This window comes from Felis catus, chromosome D2 (genome assembly GCF_018350175.1).
Source record: "Felis catus isolate Fca126 chromosome D2, F.catus_Fca126_mat1.0, whole genome shotgun sequence".
Taxonomy (NCBI): domain Eukaryota; kingdom Metazoa; phylum Chordata; class Mammalia; order Carnivora; family Felidae; genus Felis; species Felis catus.
Window position 1 is genome coordinate 24,497,464 of NC_058378.1, and position 19,031 is coordinate 24,516,494.

Sequence of the window (19,031 nt, forward strand, 5' to 3'; positions counted from 1 at the left end):
GTTGACACTGGAGAGACAGTATGTGCCTTTGCCTCTTTATGCATACTGGGTTACTGTGGCCCAGAGTGAAGGAATATTTGTTCCCAATTTTTTAAATAGATTAAGAAAGCAAATTCTTGTTTTTTTTTTAAACAAAAAAGACGCTTATTCCATGTGAAATGCCACCCTTGTAAAACCTGAAACAGGCATAATGCCAAGCCTTTCCTCCAAGGTTGCTAACGTTTTATGGTGGCTTCACATGATGCTATAGTTTAATATGCCTTGGGGCAGTTTGAAGCAGTTCATAATGCCATTCAATTTAAAACTAAATCCTAGATATGCAAATGATGATTTTCTTAGAAAAATGTTCACAAAATGGGTTTTTTAATAGCACAGTAATGAATGTGGTTATCAATCACATGCCTACCCGTTCTGAATTAGAGCAAAAAGTTGATGAATTTATAAAATTATTGACAGTGACGTATATGCTATAATACACCCTAGAATGCATTAAAACTACAAAAACATTCTAGCAATAGAACAGTAAGCAAGAAGGAATTGTTATTCCAAACTTTATTGTGAAAAGTTTTAAAGTTCTCAAGTGCAAACAAGCTGACTGAAAAAAAAACTAAGGTGCTTTTCAAAAGAACTGAAATTGTTGCAGGCCAAAATAGCAATATGGTATCTCTCTAATTTAGTTCAGTAAGGACAGTGAAACTTGTGGTTCACTAATATATTGAGTAAATTAATGGTGAAAACAACTTGTTTTAGCCACTAAGAAGAATATTCTTACTACAAAGACAAAATGTCGTGCAGCAAAACCTGGCACCTCTGCGCTTAAACTGTTCGTCATGACTGACTTCATGTGCTGCTATTGCGTTTCCGTATATTACTGCGATACAGACTATTTTAGTAACGACTGAGGAGAAAAGTCGTCTTCCCCTACACAGACTGATGAGCACAATGATACTGATCACTTTCCTGTTGAATAACAAACGCAATAATTGCCTCTCCCGAGTGAGAAGTCTGTCTCAATATTTCCAAAGCGTTTTAATTCCCTGATATATCAAAAGCCAGTTTTATTAATGGTGTGTATTGTGTACCTACCTACTAGTCTGAGAATTGATTTTTTTTACTAAGCCTGATTCACGTGGATTGAGGTTACACTAACTGCTGTTTGTGAATGAAAATCATGGGCCCATTTTTAAAGTACTAGTTGTCAATAGGAGTGGGTTCTCTGAACTTTCAAGGCTAATAGCTGTTAAATTCTTCCAGAGTCCACACCTTTTATTCCTCCTTTTTCATTGTCCCCTTGTAGATGCCTCTGCCTTGGCATCTCAGGTAGACTGTTACTGATTCCAAATGACTTTGTATCTTGTGCGCTAGCTCTACTGCTCAACGTAGAAGCAATATGTCTTTAATTCAGGGTTCAGCCTGTTACTATTCAACTCTAACCTGAGGGTAGTGCCACTCCTGTAACCCTCTTCATCTGAATTCTGAGAGCCAGGTTACAAACAGAAACCAACCACTGATTATTTCAGTGTAATGAAGCATCTACTGTCAAGGCAATCCTTTGTTAAGGCCCCTACATACTGAATCTTCAGATCCAGAAATTAAAATCCGTGTACTTATGGAAAATAAAAGCATGTTTGAAATTGTTAAAGAGGTAAATCTTATTTGATTATTGCAAAATGAAAAATACTATGATGTCCAATTACTATTAAACATTCATTCTATAAGATTATGTTGTACTGAAAACTGGTGGCTTTCTGCAGATTCCAAAGTCCAAGTAGTAGAAACTTACATAGTCCATTTCTTTGTGAGCTTTTTGAAACAATCTGATTGAAAACACATCTGAAATTAATGTGGAATCATGTTATTTTGCTACAACAGAAAATAGTTCCCCTTTATGTTTAACCTAAAGAAAATAAACTAGTGCAAGAAAAGAAAAATACTTTTATCCATGAAGGAAAGAATGTTTGGACTTAAATATTTGTCTTTTTCTGTAAAGTTTGTTTAATTATAGTTTGGACTAGCAGCATTTTAGGTACTTGATGATGCTGACTATTCTATACACACACACACACACACACACACACACACACATACATATATCAGGGACAGTTAAAATATCACTACAGCCATTTTCAATATATACCAAACAATTTGGCTTAATTTCATTAGCAATTGATACTTAAATACACTCATTTATGAATAATTGAAAACCTTGTTTAGTTTAATAGACCTACTTATTCTCCAGAAGTTTATTTTTAAACAGGTTTACTATCAGAAATACTGTTCAATAAGGCATACTGAATATAAGAAGGATCAGACTTAGCTTTATATACTTTATTTCTTGAGCAAAGTAAAAAATGAAACACCTGGATGAAAGTACCCTGAATGTTGCAAGCTGAGAGTGAAATCTGGTGAAAGATTGACCTAACATGTTAAAATCAAGAAGTAAAAGCCACCAAGCTGTCTCTGAAAAAACACCAAGATATGTTCCTGATGGTATGTTGTCTCTTCACCAAGCCCACCTCAAGGTGAAAGTGATTATGTAACCAATTTGACTATCATCAAAATACATTTAATTAACATTAACTTACTCTTTTAAAAAGGACTTCTTAAAAAGCTATTTTAGTCCCGCTTTGTGAACAATTGTTTATATTATCTTGATTGAAGGTGTTCCGAAATTTAAGTTGGCAGGACAAATTACTGTATTTTAATATTATGAAATTTTGCTAGGAGGAGAGTATTCATTAAAACACAATTACCAAAATGTGGCATTGTTGTATACATGTTTTAACAAAATTAGCCAAGTAAGGATGATAATAAGCTGACAAACTACGAAATATGAATCTAATGGAATAACATCAGTCACTAGAACAATCTGGCACTGGGGTTTAGAAAATTTCTATTTAGTAGTTACTGAAAGAGGTATTCTGCATCTTTGAAATACAGAAAAAGAGGAAATAAAAGGATTAATTACCTCCACAAGTTAGATCTAAAAATTCCAGCCCTCTGAAGAGCAAAAAGTTTTGAGGAGTAGTTACTTGCTGTCTGCTGTTCTAAAATACAGGCCAATTACCGACCACATATGAAGGAGGCTGACAGTGGCAAAGGACAGATGACAGTTTTCAGATGATACAGCTGAACGGTTTCTGCTCCAACATGTTATACTTATGTGAGGATCCAGAAGCAATGGGTGAACTTCAATGATATTGAGGCCCAATTCTTCACAGAGGCCCAACCCATTTGCTTTGTATGACAGGTAGATAACTCTTTCTTGGTGAAATTTATATTTTAAAATTGCTACAAAAGGCTCACAGTAAAATGAACCCTATAGAGTATTCTTTTGCAAACTATTATCAAGTAAAATGGAGAACCGTATTTGCCTATTTGATTCAGAATGTCTTTCTTTGAGATTTTATTAAGCTGGTGTGCAACTATTTTATCTAATGAGCTGGGTATTTTGATAGTCTCTAGGCCCACCAAACATGGCAGGTTAGTGATCCTTCCAAATAGGGGCAACCAGGGAGAGAAGACTAGAGAGAAATGAGTCCTGGGGTAATTCCTTTGGCAAACCATGAATGCTGTTTTCAGCAGTGTCTGAGTGCATTTTTGATTTGAAGAGGCGATAGCATTTTTCAAAAAGTTTTCTGTGGTCATGAGACTAATCCTGGAACCTAAAAGTCATTTCCAGCTTGACCACGCCACCACACTTTCCACAAAGCCACATCTCGTCTGAGTTCCTGGCCTTGGTCAGAGTTCTGAAAGCAGCCACAAATGTGTAGTCTCCGAGTGGGCACTTGTTTGTAAGTATTTATTTTCCGGAGCCCACTCAGGAGTCGAGAGAAGCTATAGGCTGTTAGAGAGGACGGAACAATGAGTCAAAACAACGCCTCCCCACTTTTACACTAATGCATGGGGGAAATCCCCGGAACGCTAGCATTTGATTATGAATGGAGATTGCTTGGGGGGTGAGAGGGCTGGTGTTGAAAGGCCAGCAAAGAAAACCTGGGAGATCCTAGCTTGGTCAAAGCACTGGATAACTTTTGAACTCCCACCAAGTAAATCTTTCATGAACGATTTCTGCAGCAAAAATATTGTTGAAAAGTATTTATTTACACTATAGTCATAAACCATCCATTATCTGAATTTCGGTTAGTGGTTTTGCGTTAGAATAAATCATTTCTATTTCCACAACTATTAAGAGCTAATAACCAAACAAGTCAGCTCCAGTAATATTATTTACATTCTTATCTGCAATTCAACTACAAAGGTAACACTTTTAAGTCACAAAACAGAGCATACAAAAATATACTTTCTAAAAAAAAAATCCAAATATTAATAGGCAGAAATATACAGCCATACTAAACCCAGGGAGTGATTTTTTTTTCCATAGTAAGGCAACCCATTTACATGCAGACCCTTTAACATTGTCTACATCACACAAGGCACCAAGGACACTTCCAACACAACTGCATGCATCCTAGTTTCAGAGAATATATGTACATCCCCTTTAAATAAGTTAATCTCTGACTCATTTCAGGAGATCATAAATGCTTTTTTTCCCGAAGGTTCAGAACTTGGAGAACAGTGCACATCAAAAATACACAAAATCTGAGTGGATATACACTGAAAAAATAGTCTTTACACTTCTCAAACAACTCAAAAAGGAGCAGATATTGCTATGTCCCTCCCATCACATTGCACTTCCGTTCTCTGAGTTTATAATACATATTGCTTAAAGGGTTGGAACGACTAGATAAGCTTTGATTCACTGTTCTAGGGCCACAGAATGCAGCATAAAGGCCATGCTTCATTCACTGTACAGCATCCCCAAATCAGTCCCAAGCCATAAAGTGCACATCAGCTTTGCTTCTTTTTGCTGCCCCCACCTGAAGGGATCAGCATCTCCCAACCTACTATTGTAGAAAAAGTCTCAAATCAACTCTGACATCCAGAGTCAAAACCTGTAATGGGACAAGATATGAGAGAAGGGAAGCAAAACCTAGTCAAACAACCCTTTAAAGCAGGGTCAGGCCTCAGCCCTCTAGGCCAGGGACCCCACCCAACACCCTTCTGCACCTCCCCATTATCTTAGGGTGATAGTCAACCCACCTAAGAGACACTAAAGTGGGCTAAGTTTTAGGAAGGACCTGTTTCTAAGTGAAAAGGGGGCAGTGCTGGGCTCCACCAAGGCCCTTCGCCCAGGAAGGGAGAGGGGGGCAGGAAAGGGTGGTAGTGTTTGTTGTGCAGTTGAAGTGGACCAGTGGACGAAGGGCCTCCGGGGCCTCAAGGAGCTGGTGTGTCAGCCTGAGTCTCATTCAAGGTGTCCGGGTCCGAGAGGAGCAAGGGGCGAGGGACCCGCCGCCGATAGTGCCACTGTTGCTGCTGCACAGGGCCCCCCCAGCCTGCGTGCCTCCAGTGCAAGAGGCTGCGGAGGCAGCTGGCACGGATGAGGAAGGCGCACTGCTTTTGCGCTCCTTCTGTCTCAGGTGGATCTTGGTGTGGCGCTTCCTCTCGTCACTCCGGGCGAACTTGCGGCCGCAGTAGTCACAGGCAAAGGGCTTCTCGCCAGTGTGGGTGCGGATGTGGGTAGTGAGATGGTCACTGCGGCTGAAGTTGCGCATGCAAATCCGACACTGGAAGGGTTTGTGTCCCGTGTGGATGCGGATGTGTCTGGTCAGCTCATCAGAGCGGGAGAAGCGCCGGTCACAGCCTTCTGCTGGGCACGGGTAGGGCCTCTCATGCACTGGGGTCTTGCTAGGCCTGTTGGGGTACTTGCGAGGCCTCAGAATGGGCCGCAGCGGCAGGTGGTGCGGGTTATAGGCGGCGGCAGCGGCTGCTGCCGAGCTGCTGCCAGGCAGCCGGGGTCCCTCACTGCCTCCACTGGCCCCTGGCCCCGCGGCCCCAGCACTGGGACCCGCCAGGGTAAAGTTGCGAATGGTGGAGAGCGGAGTGAGTGGAGGAGGGACTCGCAAGGAGTCCAGGGGGCAGGGAAAGGGTTTGCGGTCTGGGCCAGCTGTACCATGTAGGTCTCTCTGGCACTGTGATGGGAAGAATCCAGGATAGTCCGGGATCATGGGAAAGAGACCCGGGTCCGTGGCTGGCTTAGGGGAGGGGTAGGAAGGAGGCGGTGGGTAGGCCAGGGAGGAGGATGTGGAGGTGGTGGCTGCTGACAGGAATGCCGAGGGGTCCTGGTAGAGGTCTCCTGCGCAGCCAGAATAAGGAGGAGGTGGTGGCGGTGGAGAGTAGAGATGGTCCAGGTCAGGCTGGGTCTGAGACATGGTGCACACACCCAGGGGTCCTGTGGCCAGTGGGTTGGGGGAGGCAGAGGTGACGCTGGACGAGGCTGTGGTCGAAGCTGGGGAGGTAACCCCTTGCAGGATGCCTGCACTCACAATATTGATGATGCCTTCTGGGTAGCAGCTGGCACCAGGGTACTGGGGGTCAATGGAGAACTTGCCCATGTACGTGAAGGTCTGGTTTCTAGGTGCAGAGACAGGAGCAAAGCTGCTGGGATATGGGAGATCCAAGGACCTCTTCTCTCCAGTCATGTCAATGTTGATCATGCCATCTGGGGAGGGAAAAGAAAGAATGGAGGTGGAGCAATGAGAATGCAGCCAAGAATCCCTTCTCACCCACTCTCACACAGGTCCATTCCCAAAGCCCAGGATTCTAGCATAGTAGAGCTGGGGCAGAGCCCAACAGGTGGAAAAATTGAAGCCTAGGGGACAGTAAGAAGAGGGTAGCCCAGGATCCCACTGTGGCAGCCAATGACAGTCTAGGACTCAAACTACCTCCAGAAAAGCAGGATGAACTACTCCCAACCCCCACACACAACCATCTGTGGCTCTCCTCCCCAATAAAAACACCCAATAATAGCAACAACAATATTAAAAATTCCCCATCTGCCTGGAACTTCTCTGCCTCTCCTTTGCCTGGGGGTCCCACGGCTGGGGCTCCAGGGCAGACCGTAACCAGAAGACTGATCCCAGTCAGTGCCTCCCGAGAGGGGAGCCTGAGAAAGAGATCAGAGATTTCCTGGATGCTCCCCATCCCCAGCGCTTCCGTCCCTCCCTCTCCCGCTGCGCTACAGCTGACGGCTGCTGGAGGGTATGGGGCTCTGCAGTGGAAGGAATCTATAGGTTTCCTTTCCCTTCCAACCTTCCCGGCCATGCCCAACACCCGCACGCCCTAGCCGGAGGCCGGTGGTGGAGCTTCGAGGAAGGAGCGGGGGCCGCGGGAGACCACTTTCCCCTACATCGCCAAGGAAACCAGCGGCTCCGGTGCCCCCGCGGGCCTCCTTCGCCACCGGGGGGCTGCTTCCCGCCGTTGCTCGCCCTCCACCTCCTCCTCCTCCTTCCCGCCTCGCCAACCCCCTCAACTTGGCGGGCGGCGCGCAGGTGGGGGCGCTCCTTCTGGCCGCACCCGGAACGCGCTCGGAGATTTTCCCCGGGTCGGCTCTGCCCGGGAGGGAGCGGCGGACGCTTTCCTCTGGCGCTTCGCCGCCGCTCGGCTCTCCAGCTCTCCTCCGGAGCCCCGAACTTTCCCGTCACTTTGTCCCTGCCCCGGGAGAGGAAAGGCCGAGGTTCCGCCGGCCCAAGGGCCAGCACAAGCCTGGCGGGGCACCTCTTCTACTCTTATCCCTGCGCCCGCAGGGGGCTGGGCGCGCCGCGGCGCACGCCCGCCCGCTCGCTGACGACCTGGTGCATCTGCCCGCGCGCCCAGCTCCAGCGATCTGGTCCTTGCTCCCGCGGGCTCCTCCTGCATCCCGTTCAGTCAACACCATCCACCTCGCACCCAACCCTCTCCTCCAAGTCCTGCACACGCACCGTACCCCACCCACCACTTTCGAGCCGCTTGGGTCCCGGCCCGCGAAGGGGACATGGGGCTTACCTCCGGCCACTCCGTTCATCTGATCAAAGGGGCCTCCCAGTTCGGCATTGGGGAAGATGGTCACCGACGTGGCGGCGAGGTCCTCCACCGGGTAGATGTTGTCAGACAGCTGGTGCACAAAACCACTGAGAGTTACTGGGATTTTGTCTACGGCCTTGGCGGTCATCATTTGCTCCTCGCACAACCTGGAGACCCAACTCCCTCTCTACCTGGAGTGTCAGAGAAGCCGTTTTGGAGAGGGATTGGACTGAGTCTAAGTTGGTACCTCCTTTTGCCCTCCACACTTAAAAGCAACCACAAAAAAAAAAAAAAATCCAACAGAAATAAAACTAGCAAAACAAGTTGCTGTTTTTCTAAGAAGAAAAATGACTATTTGCCACTGACTCTTCTCCTGTGTTCCGGCTGGGAAGGCAGGAGTTGCTGGTGTAGTGTTATTATAACAGTCAGTGTGTCCCCTCGCCGAGCTATTAATCAATTGCTGCTCTCTCGGTTAGACGGAAAGTGTTGCTGTAAGTATTTATGGGCAGGTTCTCAATGCCCGTGACGTCGCTGCCCATATATGGACTGAGGAACAGGGCTGGGCCAGGCGGCTTCTTGCCGTCACATGGCCGATTTGCATACGGTCTCGGCAGCGCGGACTCCGCCGGGCTCGCGACTCCCGGCTCTCAGACCGCGGGGAATCGCGGGGGTCTAGGACGCGCAGGCCGAGCCGCAGTCCGGTCCAGGGCGCCGAGCCTAGCGGGGAGCCGGCGCCCCGCGAGTCCGGCTCAGGCCACGGGGGAAGAGCGTGCGGGTCCTAGCTACGGCGCTGCCTCCCGGAGCGGGGAGGAATTCCGGTTCTCCGAGGCTTTCCAAAAAAGGCGAAGATCCGGTGCCGGCGGCTCCGCCTCCCCAGCCCTTGTTTGGGAGCCATTCCGGAAAATTAAACTTCGGAAAGAAACCGAGCGGAGCCGAGACACTACAGTCAAACCCCTACTCACTTTCTTGGCAACTCAAAACCGCAAGCAAAAGGAGGCAGCGAAGAAAAAAAAAAAAAGCTGCATGCATTCACGGAAGCTGACTGCTTTTTTCTGAATTACTTGGTGGAAAGAAGTGGCTGGTGATAAGAGTGAATGCGGTATTGCTTTTTTGGAAAGTCTGTTCTATTTATACAGGAGCGAAAACGGAACAGGTTTGGGGTTGTTTGTTTGTTTAAGTATTTCGGGCACCTTGGGGGCTGGTGGGGGTAGACCCTAGGAAGAACAGAATAACTGCGGCGAGCTTCGAGAGAAATCCTCAGCCGGAGACACCCCCCTTCCTCTGCCCGCGCGCTCCCCACCCCCCTTCAGCTGCTGCGCGGAGCGGGCGCCCTTCCCGGCGCGTCTGGGCGGTCGGCTGTGTGGGGGCGTCCAGATGGAGGCTTGGACACTCACCCTGCCCCGCCACGCACGCACACACACACACACACACACACACACTGCTACACTCACACACGCTCCACTTCCGCTACACACACTCCCGCCCCCGCTGCCTTCTTCACACACCCACTCGCACACCTTACGCTACACACCTCCCTGTTGACAGCGCGCCGGGGCGCCCGCCCCGCCGAGCCGGCGCTGGGCTTTGCCGGACAGGATGCTCTGCCAAGACACCCCACCTCACCTTCTCCGGCCGTATGGCCGCCACCGCTGCCCCTGACCCCCGAAAGCCTACACTCTCGGGAAGTGCGCCCTGCCCTCACCCGAGCCCTACTCCACAACACGCACATTTGGAAGAATCTTCTTGCTTTGCCTCGCCAAGAGCCACCTCGGTGAGCTCAGCGAGGTCCTGAGGGACAGCAAACAGCGTCGCTAATGCCAATTTCAGGCCGCCATGACCCCACACGCGTTTCCCTTTTCGAGTAAAAACAAAAAAAAAAACAAAAAAACAAACAAAAAACACTGACCCCGATGGAAACCTTTCTGGTTAGTTCTCAAAGCAATTTTTTAAAACTTTTCAGAGGTCCAGACAGCGGTGGGTTCTGGCTCGCTGCACGCACCGCTCCTGCCTCCCGGTCCATAGCCGGAGCGCTCCGGGCTTGGCCCGGGCTCCGCGGGAGGCTGGTCCCAGGTGCCCGAGCCGGCGCACCGCCTCCTGCCTGGCTCTCTGTACCGCCCAAAGCCACCACGACCTGGGATGGAGAGCGGGGGCAGCCTCTAGGGCCTGGCCCGGCCCGGCCCTTTCCCGCCCCCGGCCCGGGACGGCCGCAGCCTCGTGGGGGCCCGCGCGGGCGAGAGCCACGACGCCACGCCGTGGAGGAAGCGCGGCGCTGCAGGCGGCTCTCCCGCCGCCGCTCACCTGCCGCGGCCGCCGCCGCAGCCGGCCCGCTCTCACCCGGCCCCGCGCGCGGCCGTCAGGGTCCGGGGGCGACTGGGAGCGGGCTCTGCTTCTCCACCCAAGGGTCACGTTTCCCCCTGCCCGCCGTGAAATCTTCTCCGGCGGCCGGCCACCTTCCGGACTTCAAACGCCCAGTAAAATTTTGGGAAAGTTTGTCACTCTCACTGTGCGCTCTTTTCCAATTGGAGATAAAAATAAAAAGAGAAAGAAAGAAAATCGCGGCGAGGTTGGCGCCCTTGTAGATACCCCACCCTCGGCATAAACGTGCAAAGTCCCATTTCGTAAAAAAGAAAAAGAAAGAAAGCTGCGCTCTTACCACGTGCGCCAGCCCGCTCCGCCTGCGCTCGGGCAGGTCCCGCGGCCCCCGCGCTGACCACCGGCAAGACGACGCCTCGGAGGGGAGCCCGACTCGCATCTCCAGCCTTGAATCCGAAAGGGGGGGGGAGCCAAATTATGCAAATGTAGTTCCTGGCAGCGGGACTCGGGTTACGGCCCCCGCCGGCCTCCGAGGTGAGGCACCCACACGCAGCAGGCGCGGGCCCGGCGACTGCTAGAGCTTCGCTCCTCTCCACGCACATGGGCGGGCGGGCGGGCTAGTCTTCGGGGCCGCCCCGCAGCGGGCGCTGCTGCCAACCCTGCCGGCGGTCACCTCGCGCCGCCCGGAGGGGGAGCTCCTGGACGCCCGAGTGCAGGCAGAGCTGTGCGCGGAGGGCAGGACTCAGGCTGGGGACGGCCCGCGCGTAGGGGAGCTTTGCGGTCCTCGGCTGCTACGTTCCCGAAGGAGGAGGCTGACTTTGGGGAAGGGGGCCCCACCGAGGAGAGGTGGGCTTGCCTGGCCCGTCTGGCAAGCACTTTACAGTAAGTGGGAGTGACTGACCCTCTGGAATTATTCGGAGCTTTCTAACAACTCACACCCCACTTCCGAGCTGGGTGTCAGGGCCGCGGTGGGCCTGGGGTTGACTGGGGCAGGGCAACCAATAATCGCAGCGAGGCTGGGCGGGCTCCCGGGAGGGTGCCTGGGGCCAGTCCTGGGAGGCCGTCCCTGAACCGCTGCTGGAAACCGGTCAGTAGATACTTCCTGTAACCACCTTCTTCTTTTTCTTCTTTTTTAAAAGAGTAATAAGGGAACGAAGTCTAGGTACATTCACTTCAAGCCAGCCACTCTGCGGTAGGTAATAAGAAAGCTAACGTGACTTGCCTAAAGTGATGAATGGTGGAATCCAAACTTGAAACCGGATCTTCTGACTCCAAGTACAGTGCTCTTGGTCGCTACATCATTCTCTCAGGAAAAGCCCGTTCCGGAAGGGGAACAACTCTTTGAGGATTGAAAGCCTGGTTCCGCCCACTAGAGCAGAAACAGGTCACCTTCGCCAACTTCATCTCTTTTCTTTGGCATTTCTGAGGAGAGGAAAGCTGAGGTCAGGGCTTTCAACGGGCAAGGGCTGCACGACTGTCAGGGACACACACCCCTCCCCGGGGTGAAGGCAGAATTTGAGTTCTTGGGCTCTCCAGACTGTGTTATGGATGGAGTAACTGGGTTGGCACAAAGTCAGCATACTAATAGGCCCTGTAATAGGAGAAGTCAACCCCACAGTATCCTTCCTGGAGGGAGTCAGTGAGAAAACAAGGAGGTAGAGACAATAAAAACTCCGAAGGTGTTTACAGAGTTCTGTACTGTGCTGGGGAGGAGAGTGAGGAAGGAAGGGGGAATGTGGCAGTTGAATACAGAGATGTACCATGGTCTCTACTTTTAGGCACTTGAACTTATTCTGATCAAAAAACTGAAAGAGCCAACCCTTGCAAATGCACTGATCCTTAAGTTTCCAAACACAAACAAAAACAAAAAACCCTGAACAAACCAATGCCTTTCTTGAAAACAGAGTTGTCAAAATGCCCAAGTAAACGGGGCACTCCAAGATGAGTCAGGGTTATTAATACCAGTTTCTGATTTGCTTTGTCCTAAATTCCAAACCCAAAAAGTAAAAGAGAAAGGAAAGAGAGGAACATTTAGTAGACTTGCCCCTGCGAGGGGGGGATTAGATGGGAGCAAGGGTGACAGCTTGAGGCTTCTGGCCAGCCCTGAGACTCTTCTGTACGTGGCTTCCAGCTTTTTCCCCATGATGTGGACTGAGAATCAAAATCAGCCATAAGGCATATCACAAATAATGTGTTAAGATTTGAATCTTGGTTTATTAAGAAACATGTGTAACATCAGTAGAGGTTATTCCTATTGTGATGTCGTTTTAATTCACTTCCATTCTGATACTGCTCTGGAGTGGGAAACAGAGTGTCAGAATTGCCCGGAACTGTGGACACACAGGACATTATGGATCCGAACTCGAATGGCATAGGGCATGTGCATCTCAATGAAAATCAGGCTAATGGCAACTCTGCCATCCAGCCACGCCTTTCTTAAAGGTGCCCCTGTGTGCTGAGCAAACTGATAAATGGTTCTCTACATTCAGCATCTCACTGGGCATCTGGTAATCTCAGAGTTTATAAACCAAGCCCAGATTATGTCAATCAGAGCTGTTGTGAAGCCTGACAGAAGCATTGCTTCACACCAGTCCAGTGTGCAACTGAAATTGTGTTCTGTTGGCACAAATAACCTGGAGAGGAGGAAATAAGACCCCTATGATTTTATTTTGTAGCAGCGGCCAGCAGCGGCTGCACTGGCTTAAGCAGGGGATGCTCAGTTCATACTAAAGGGTGAGTCAACTTCTTGAACATCTACTATGTATCAAGTGCTATGCCAAATCTTGCGCATACAGTGGTGCCTAAAACCAGGCCTGCTTGCAGTCAATCACACAAATATACAATTGCAAACAATGGCAATATTTGACCCCAATGAAGGAAAAGGACATAGAACCCAATCGAATCTGGAAGGTTGAGGAAGGCTTCTCTGAACCAAGGTCTGAAGGATGAGCAATGACTGAGGAAAGGTCAATGGATAGAGCATTCCCAGGAGAAAGAGCAGGTGTGGAAAGGCCCCAAGGTGGGAGGAGCAAAGCATATTTCCAGAATAAAGAAAGTCCAGCGTGGGTGGAAACCTCCAGGCTGCCTTCCATACCTAGTACAGTGGAACTGAGGGCAACCAATACAAGCAGACTCCTTGGAAGCCTCTCTTTAACCTCTCAGGGTCTCTCCTTTTTCTCTGCCATTATCTTTTCTGACTAATGACAATGGCATTATAATTTTAACATTTGAGATTTTTTTTACCACTCAACTTCTGCAAAGGAATGAGAACATGCCAACAAGATTTCAGCAAGAAGAGAGAACATATACAGAAGTGCTTATTGACATCAGTATTACGTTTTAGTGACAGTCTTAATGAAATAACATTCCTTAGTTGTCTATTTCTCAATAAGGAAATGACAGACAAAGTGAATTTTGTTCCACTTAAAATGAATAGACTGGAGAAGTGCAGCCCTTCTAGTAGAAACACATCATGTCAAACCTACTGATCACGATACCATTGCTGGCAAAAAATAAAAAGTAAATGAATGCATCATTTATCACAATTGTTGAAAACAAGGCACATATCAACCTAGGGTCCAGGTTAATAAGTGATGGTCTGTCAGTCTGGTCACAAAGGCTCGAAGCAAAATCTTCACTCCAAATCACCCTTTTGAATGCCTTTAAATTTTACCTCTTTCAGCTTACACATTTAAATGTATGAAAAATGAAGTTCACTATAATTTGAGAATTCCTGGATTTTTTATTGTACATCTCTCTAGCCTGCTTACATCACCAGGTTATGGAAAGCAATTTTCTTTTTTCCAAATAACATCAGACTTCCTATAGAAGCTTTGCTTTTATGTTGAAAAACAGGAGGAAAAGTCATTGCATCCAGTTGTCAGAACATTTGTTTTGCAGCATTTAAACCAAAAAAAAGAGAAAAATATCAAACATTTCATATTTCAACTGAATAATCTTGGCAAGAATGGTCACTATTTCTTGTGGTTAAGATTAAGAGCTCTGGAGGCCCAGATGGCCTGGATTCAAACCCTAGGTGCTAGATTTATATCCTAATTCTGACAGTACCTGGATGTGTGTTCTTAGGCAATTTATGTAACTTCTCTGTGCCTCAGTTTCCTCATCTATAAAGTGGACAGAATGATTACATGTATCTCATAGGGTATATTGAGGATTAAACGTAGCGATATACATAAAGCACATAGCATACTGTTAGGTGCATAGTAAGTATTCATTGTTAGCTTTTAAATTACTACTGTTACTGAACATCTACTGTGTAGACAAACAATGTACCATGTTCTTATAGTTTCATTGCCTTATTCCCCACAATCACCTTGCAAAATAGGGCTGTTTATACCTATTTCACAGATGAGGGAACTAAGGCTCAGGAAGATACAGAGCTTACCCAAATTCACACAGTTGGGAAGTTACCGAGCCAGAATACAAACTTTATTTTGTCAGTTGCCAAAGCCCACATCCCTCAAATGCATCATGTGATACAGAGAATCTTGCAGCGGATAAAAGCAAAAGAGTAGCTATACTTTCAATACTGATATATGAAGCATTTGTTATATTTATTTCCAAATTCCAGAGTTTCAGCTTCCAAGAATAATGATGTCAGCATTACTGAGGAGTTTCAGGTTAGGTTGTAAGGAGAAAAAGGAATCCAGAGAGCAGCGGCTATTGGCATGCAATTTATAACAAGCTATGCCTTTGTGGAGAATGTCATCTAAACTTTAAAAGCCAAGATCCACATTGATAACCTAAATGAGATAACACCTTTTTTCCCCCAGAAAGATCAAAATGCATAATGATAACACTGTTGTTTTTCCAAGGAGGTTTGGAAGTATGGGGTAGATATTTAAAATTTAGGAAGAATGGGTTAGTGAGTGACTGGCAAAATCTGGTGACGGTGCTCCATAAGAAATAGTCCTAGTCCTCGTATAACCTGTGTATGGGACTTGCCTTGTGCTTTGTCTCATGTAGCCTCTAAACTCCCTGAAGGCAGGGACCCCCAAGTGCACTCCCTGTCTGTATTCCAGCAAGCAGAGTTTCTGGAAAAGAGCCTGCCTGATAAGTCCTCCCAGCAGTGAGAGGAATGAGACCTGGCCCGTCTGAGATTTTCATATGCGATCTTGTCAGAGAGCTCCTAATTAACTAATTCTACCCAGCTCGTGGTGTGGTATGTCTAATGATTTCTCCAGGAGATGTTGGACATCGGAGCAAGGGCAAGGACCCCAGAAAACATCCTCTGAAGGGCTTCTTTTCAGCTATGCCCTTTTGGGAAAGTTTAAATCATGAAGTTCCAAGCTGCCACCATCTGTCCTCAGCATAGTGAGTGCCACTGATGTGGTGGCAGCCAGGAGCAAGGATCACTGTGGAGACATCTACCCAGAAGCCCTTTTCAGGCCAGCCTCCCTCCTTCCTGACCCTGCCCTCCCATGGAGGATAATACATGAAGCTGGGGAATGGAGAGGACTCAGGGCAAGGAGCCCCAAGACCCTCCTCGTGGAGGGTGGAACACCATTGCGGCAGACTGATGGCATTATCTTGGGTTGGCGGTTGATGCTAGGAGGAAGCAACAGTGCCTCCTCTAGTGACATCACTCAAGCCCTGGGAGATAGGCTATTCTTTCCCTGTATCTAATGATACTTCTCATCCATATGTCACAAAGATGTAGAGACATCACATCCCCTCATGCTTGCCCAGAATTTTAAATGGCAACCAGAAAGGCCACAGTGTTTGGAAAGAGAGTTTGAGTTTTCACTGTCTTGAGTGAGGAGGGTGGTGAGGGCAAAGGGAAAGGATTCAAGGGAGGGAGAATGCCAGACCCCGATGCTGAGTGCATCACTGTATGGAAATGCACTAGATTAGGAATCAGGCTCCATGGTGTCTCTTCATCATAATAATATTCCTAATAATAATGATGACTATAAGAGACTCTTAAATACAGAGAACAAACTGAGGGTTGATAGGGGTGGAGGGATGGGGTAAATGGGTGATGGGCATTGAGGAGGGCACTTGTTGGCATAAGCACTGAGTGTTGTATGTAAGTGATAAATCACGGGAATATACTCCCGAAGCCAAGAGTATACTATATACACTGTATGTTAGCTAACTTGACAATAAATTATATTCAAAAAAAAAAAAAAGAAAACCTAAATAAATGGAAGATAGACCAAAAAAAACTAAAAAAAAAAAAAAAAGACTAATATTTACTGGACATTCAAGGATAACAAGCACTCTGCTGACTATGTTGCATTGTCTCTTAGCTTAGCAGCCACACCATGAAGCAGGTATCATTACTCTTTTCACTTTACAGATGAAGAAACTGAGTCACCAAAACCCAAGCCACAGTTAATTGAGCAGAAGTACCAAGATGTAAACCCGAGCAGTCTGACTCCATCCCTTGTCAGCAGGTGCTCTCAGTTCCTACCCTAGCCTGTGTAACTAGACAAGCTACTCAACCTTTCTGAGCCTCAGTTTCCTCATCTTTACAATGGGCCTGAGCATCCCTGCTTTGGCTGCCCTGGGCTGGAATACTGTGGTGAGTCAAAGGGAGAGGATTAAGAACATGTTCTGAAAAGCAGGACATGTACTGCAAATCCATTCACTGTCTTCCAGAGCAATTGTGCAAGTTGCTGGGCCTTGAGTGATAGAGGTGAATATAGATTGGGGTAGGATAGGAGGTGACATTTATGATTCCGGCTCAGGTACAAGGCATCAACAATTGAACTGAACTACTACTTGTTCACTTGCTGACCAATAGTGACTCTTCAAAGTGGTCTATTCTCCCACTCCTTCACACTGCAAGGTGGTCCAGATCTGTGTCCTCCTTTTCACTGGAGGATGGGATTGGGGAATATGTCTCCCAGGGCTCAGGGCCTTTGAGATGAGTGTTTGGCAGATCTGCTTCTCCTGATGCTAAAAAAAAAAAAAAACAGGCCTAGACACATGGGCACACGACTGCTTGGATCCTAATAATTACTAGAATGTACACTTCTGCTCAAGGGCTGCTGTGCCTGAGAGAATATGGTGGTTCCAATGTGATCACCACCACAGGGTAACAGAACAATTTCAGTCGATGGCCTTGTAAGCACACAATCAGAAAACGTCCCCAGAGACCTGGCAACTCCCAGCCTTCTAGAATTAGAAAGTTTGCTCTTTAAAAATAGGATTATTTACGCAACAGCCCATGGAAACTTCAAAAAGAGGAAAACTAGAACAACTTAGATTCTTTCTTCTCTCTGTTTAGACTTTATGAAACAAACACCAAAGACCTTTTTAGCCCCTTCATTTGTGACTCAGAAATCCTCAGGGTGAAGGTGCCTTATTTCCTTGCTTTTCCCTGTGCTTATTTCGTTGCTTTTCCCTGTGCTTCAGGCTTTTCATCACAGCACTCATATAATGGCAGCTCAAATACAACATTACCAAAACAATGGAAAATGATATCTGGAAGCCATATATATATATATATTAGGTAAAAGTGTGGTGGTGCCAGTTGAACTGGAGTGGGCTTGACTCCCCCCACTCTGCAAATTCTCTAGGGTCTGAAAGCCACTGCTGTGACTTATGAAACTGGCCCACAACACTGGGGTTGCTTAGGCTGGGGCTGCTTAGGCAGGTGAATCAGGGAGCAAGTGAATACATAGGGATGGGCTTTCAAATGCCAGGACAAGCTCATGATGTTCTGTTTATGCATTCAGTGAATATTTATTAAGTACCTACATTGCATCAGGTACTGTGCTTGGTGCTTGGGGTGCAGCAGTGAACAAAATCCCCTGTCTTCATGTATCTTACCACCTGGAAATTCTTGTGAATTTAATTCCAAGAACCAAAAACATGGGAAATCTCTGTTGGTAGTGTAGTATCTTCCCTTATCTACAGCCGGAATCACATTTAAGCCACGTACACTCAGGTACAAATCTCTTATAAGGCCAATAGAGAAAAAATAACCAAACTTGCTTTAGTAACACATTCTGGTATTTACCATGCTTGCAAGACTTCCTTCAGAGATAGAAAATACCCCTTTTTTATTATGCATTTTATTTTGTTTTCTCTTCAGGAGACATGAAAGAAGTTAGTCATGATGTTCTGAATAAGAACCAGTCACAGGCTGGAATATAGCACTCGACCTTTCCTGCTTAACATGGTAAAATGTCAGTTCCTATAGCCTGTCCTCAGAATTTTTGCCTTTTGATCCTTCCACCATCTATATCAACTCTTACATGAACTTCCTGATTCCCCACACTTCCCAGAGCTTGTAAAGCCTTAGAAGACATTTTATGTGGCTCCCCATCCTTCCCAAATATTTTTCACACACATGACTGCCTTTAGGACTCAAAATAACAATCCTGTGATGTTGGCAAGGCCAAGCTGATCTTTCACACTGCCCAGAGAAGCCAAGTGAGACCCAGAGAGACCAAGGTACTTACATAAGTTCACACAGCTAGTAAGAGGGTAGAGCCAGAACTCCCATTCAGGTCTCGTGGTGCTGATGTTGAGAGCTCTGTCTGTCTAATGTGACCCTCAACTACTGGTTGGGAAGGCCCAGGCATGTGAATGCTTTTGTAATCTCTACGACACTATGATGGCTGGTGGCCAGTTAACATTTAGGTCATGTGTTTTCTTCCCAAGGTGTGTGCTGACCTTGTTCTGTACCCCCATGTCATTTTACCCCCAGTGGGAAAGGCTGATAGCATAAGGCTAAACAACAACTATCAACAATCAGTGGATCCTGGACTTCTAGGTCACTGAAGGCAACTTAGGGCCACCAGCTCCAGGTCCATCCCGTGTAGTCCTCATTTGTCCCATTT

The 19,031-nt window shown here is 47.3% G+C and overlaps 1 protein-coding gene across 3 annotated transcripts; it reads right to left on the minus strand.

Moving 5' to 3' along the window:
- Positions 1-4,083: 4,083 nt before the first annotated feature.
- On the minus strand, positions 4,084-10,676 carry EGR2 (early growth response 2). Of its 3 annotated transcripts, none has more exons than XM_019813157.3 (3): positions 10,556-10,676; positions 7,885-7,993; positions 4,084-6,562 (listed from the first exon to the last, which is right to left on the minus strand). In XM_019813157.3, exons 1-3 carry the CDS (start codon positions 10,652-10,654, stop codon positions 5,310-5,312), a joined length of 1,461 nt encoding a protein of 486 aa, XP_019668716.1. In that variant the 5' UTR covers positions 10,655-10,676; the 3' UTR covers positions 4,084-5,309. The 3 variants fall into 3 exon arrangements, with proteins under 3 accessions (XP_019668716.1, XP_019668718.1, XP_019668717.1); XM_019813159.3 differs by lacking the exon at positions 10,556-10,676 and adding an exon at positions 9,630-9,712; XM_019813158.3 differs by lacking the exon at positions 10,556-10,676 and adding an exon at positions 8,094-8,617.
- Positions 10,677-19,031: the final 8,355 nt, after the last annotated feature.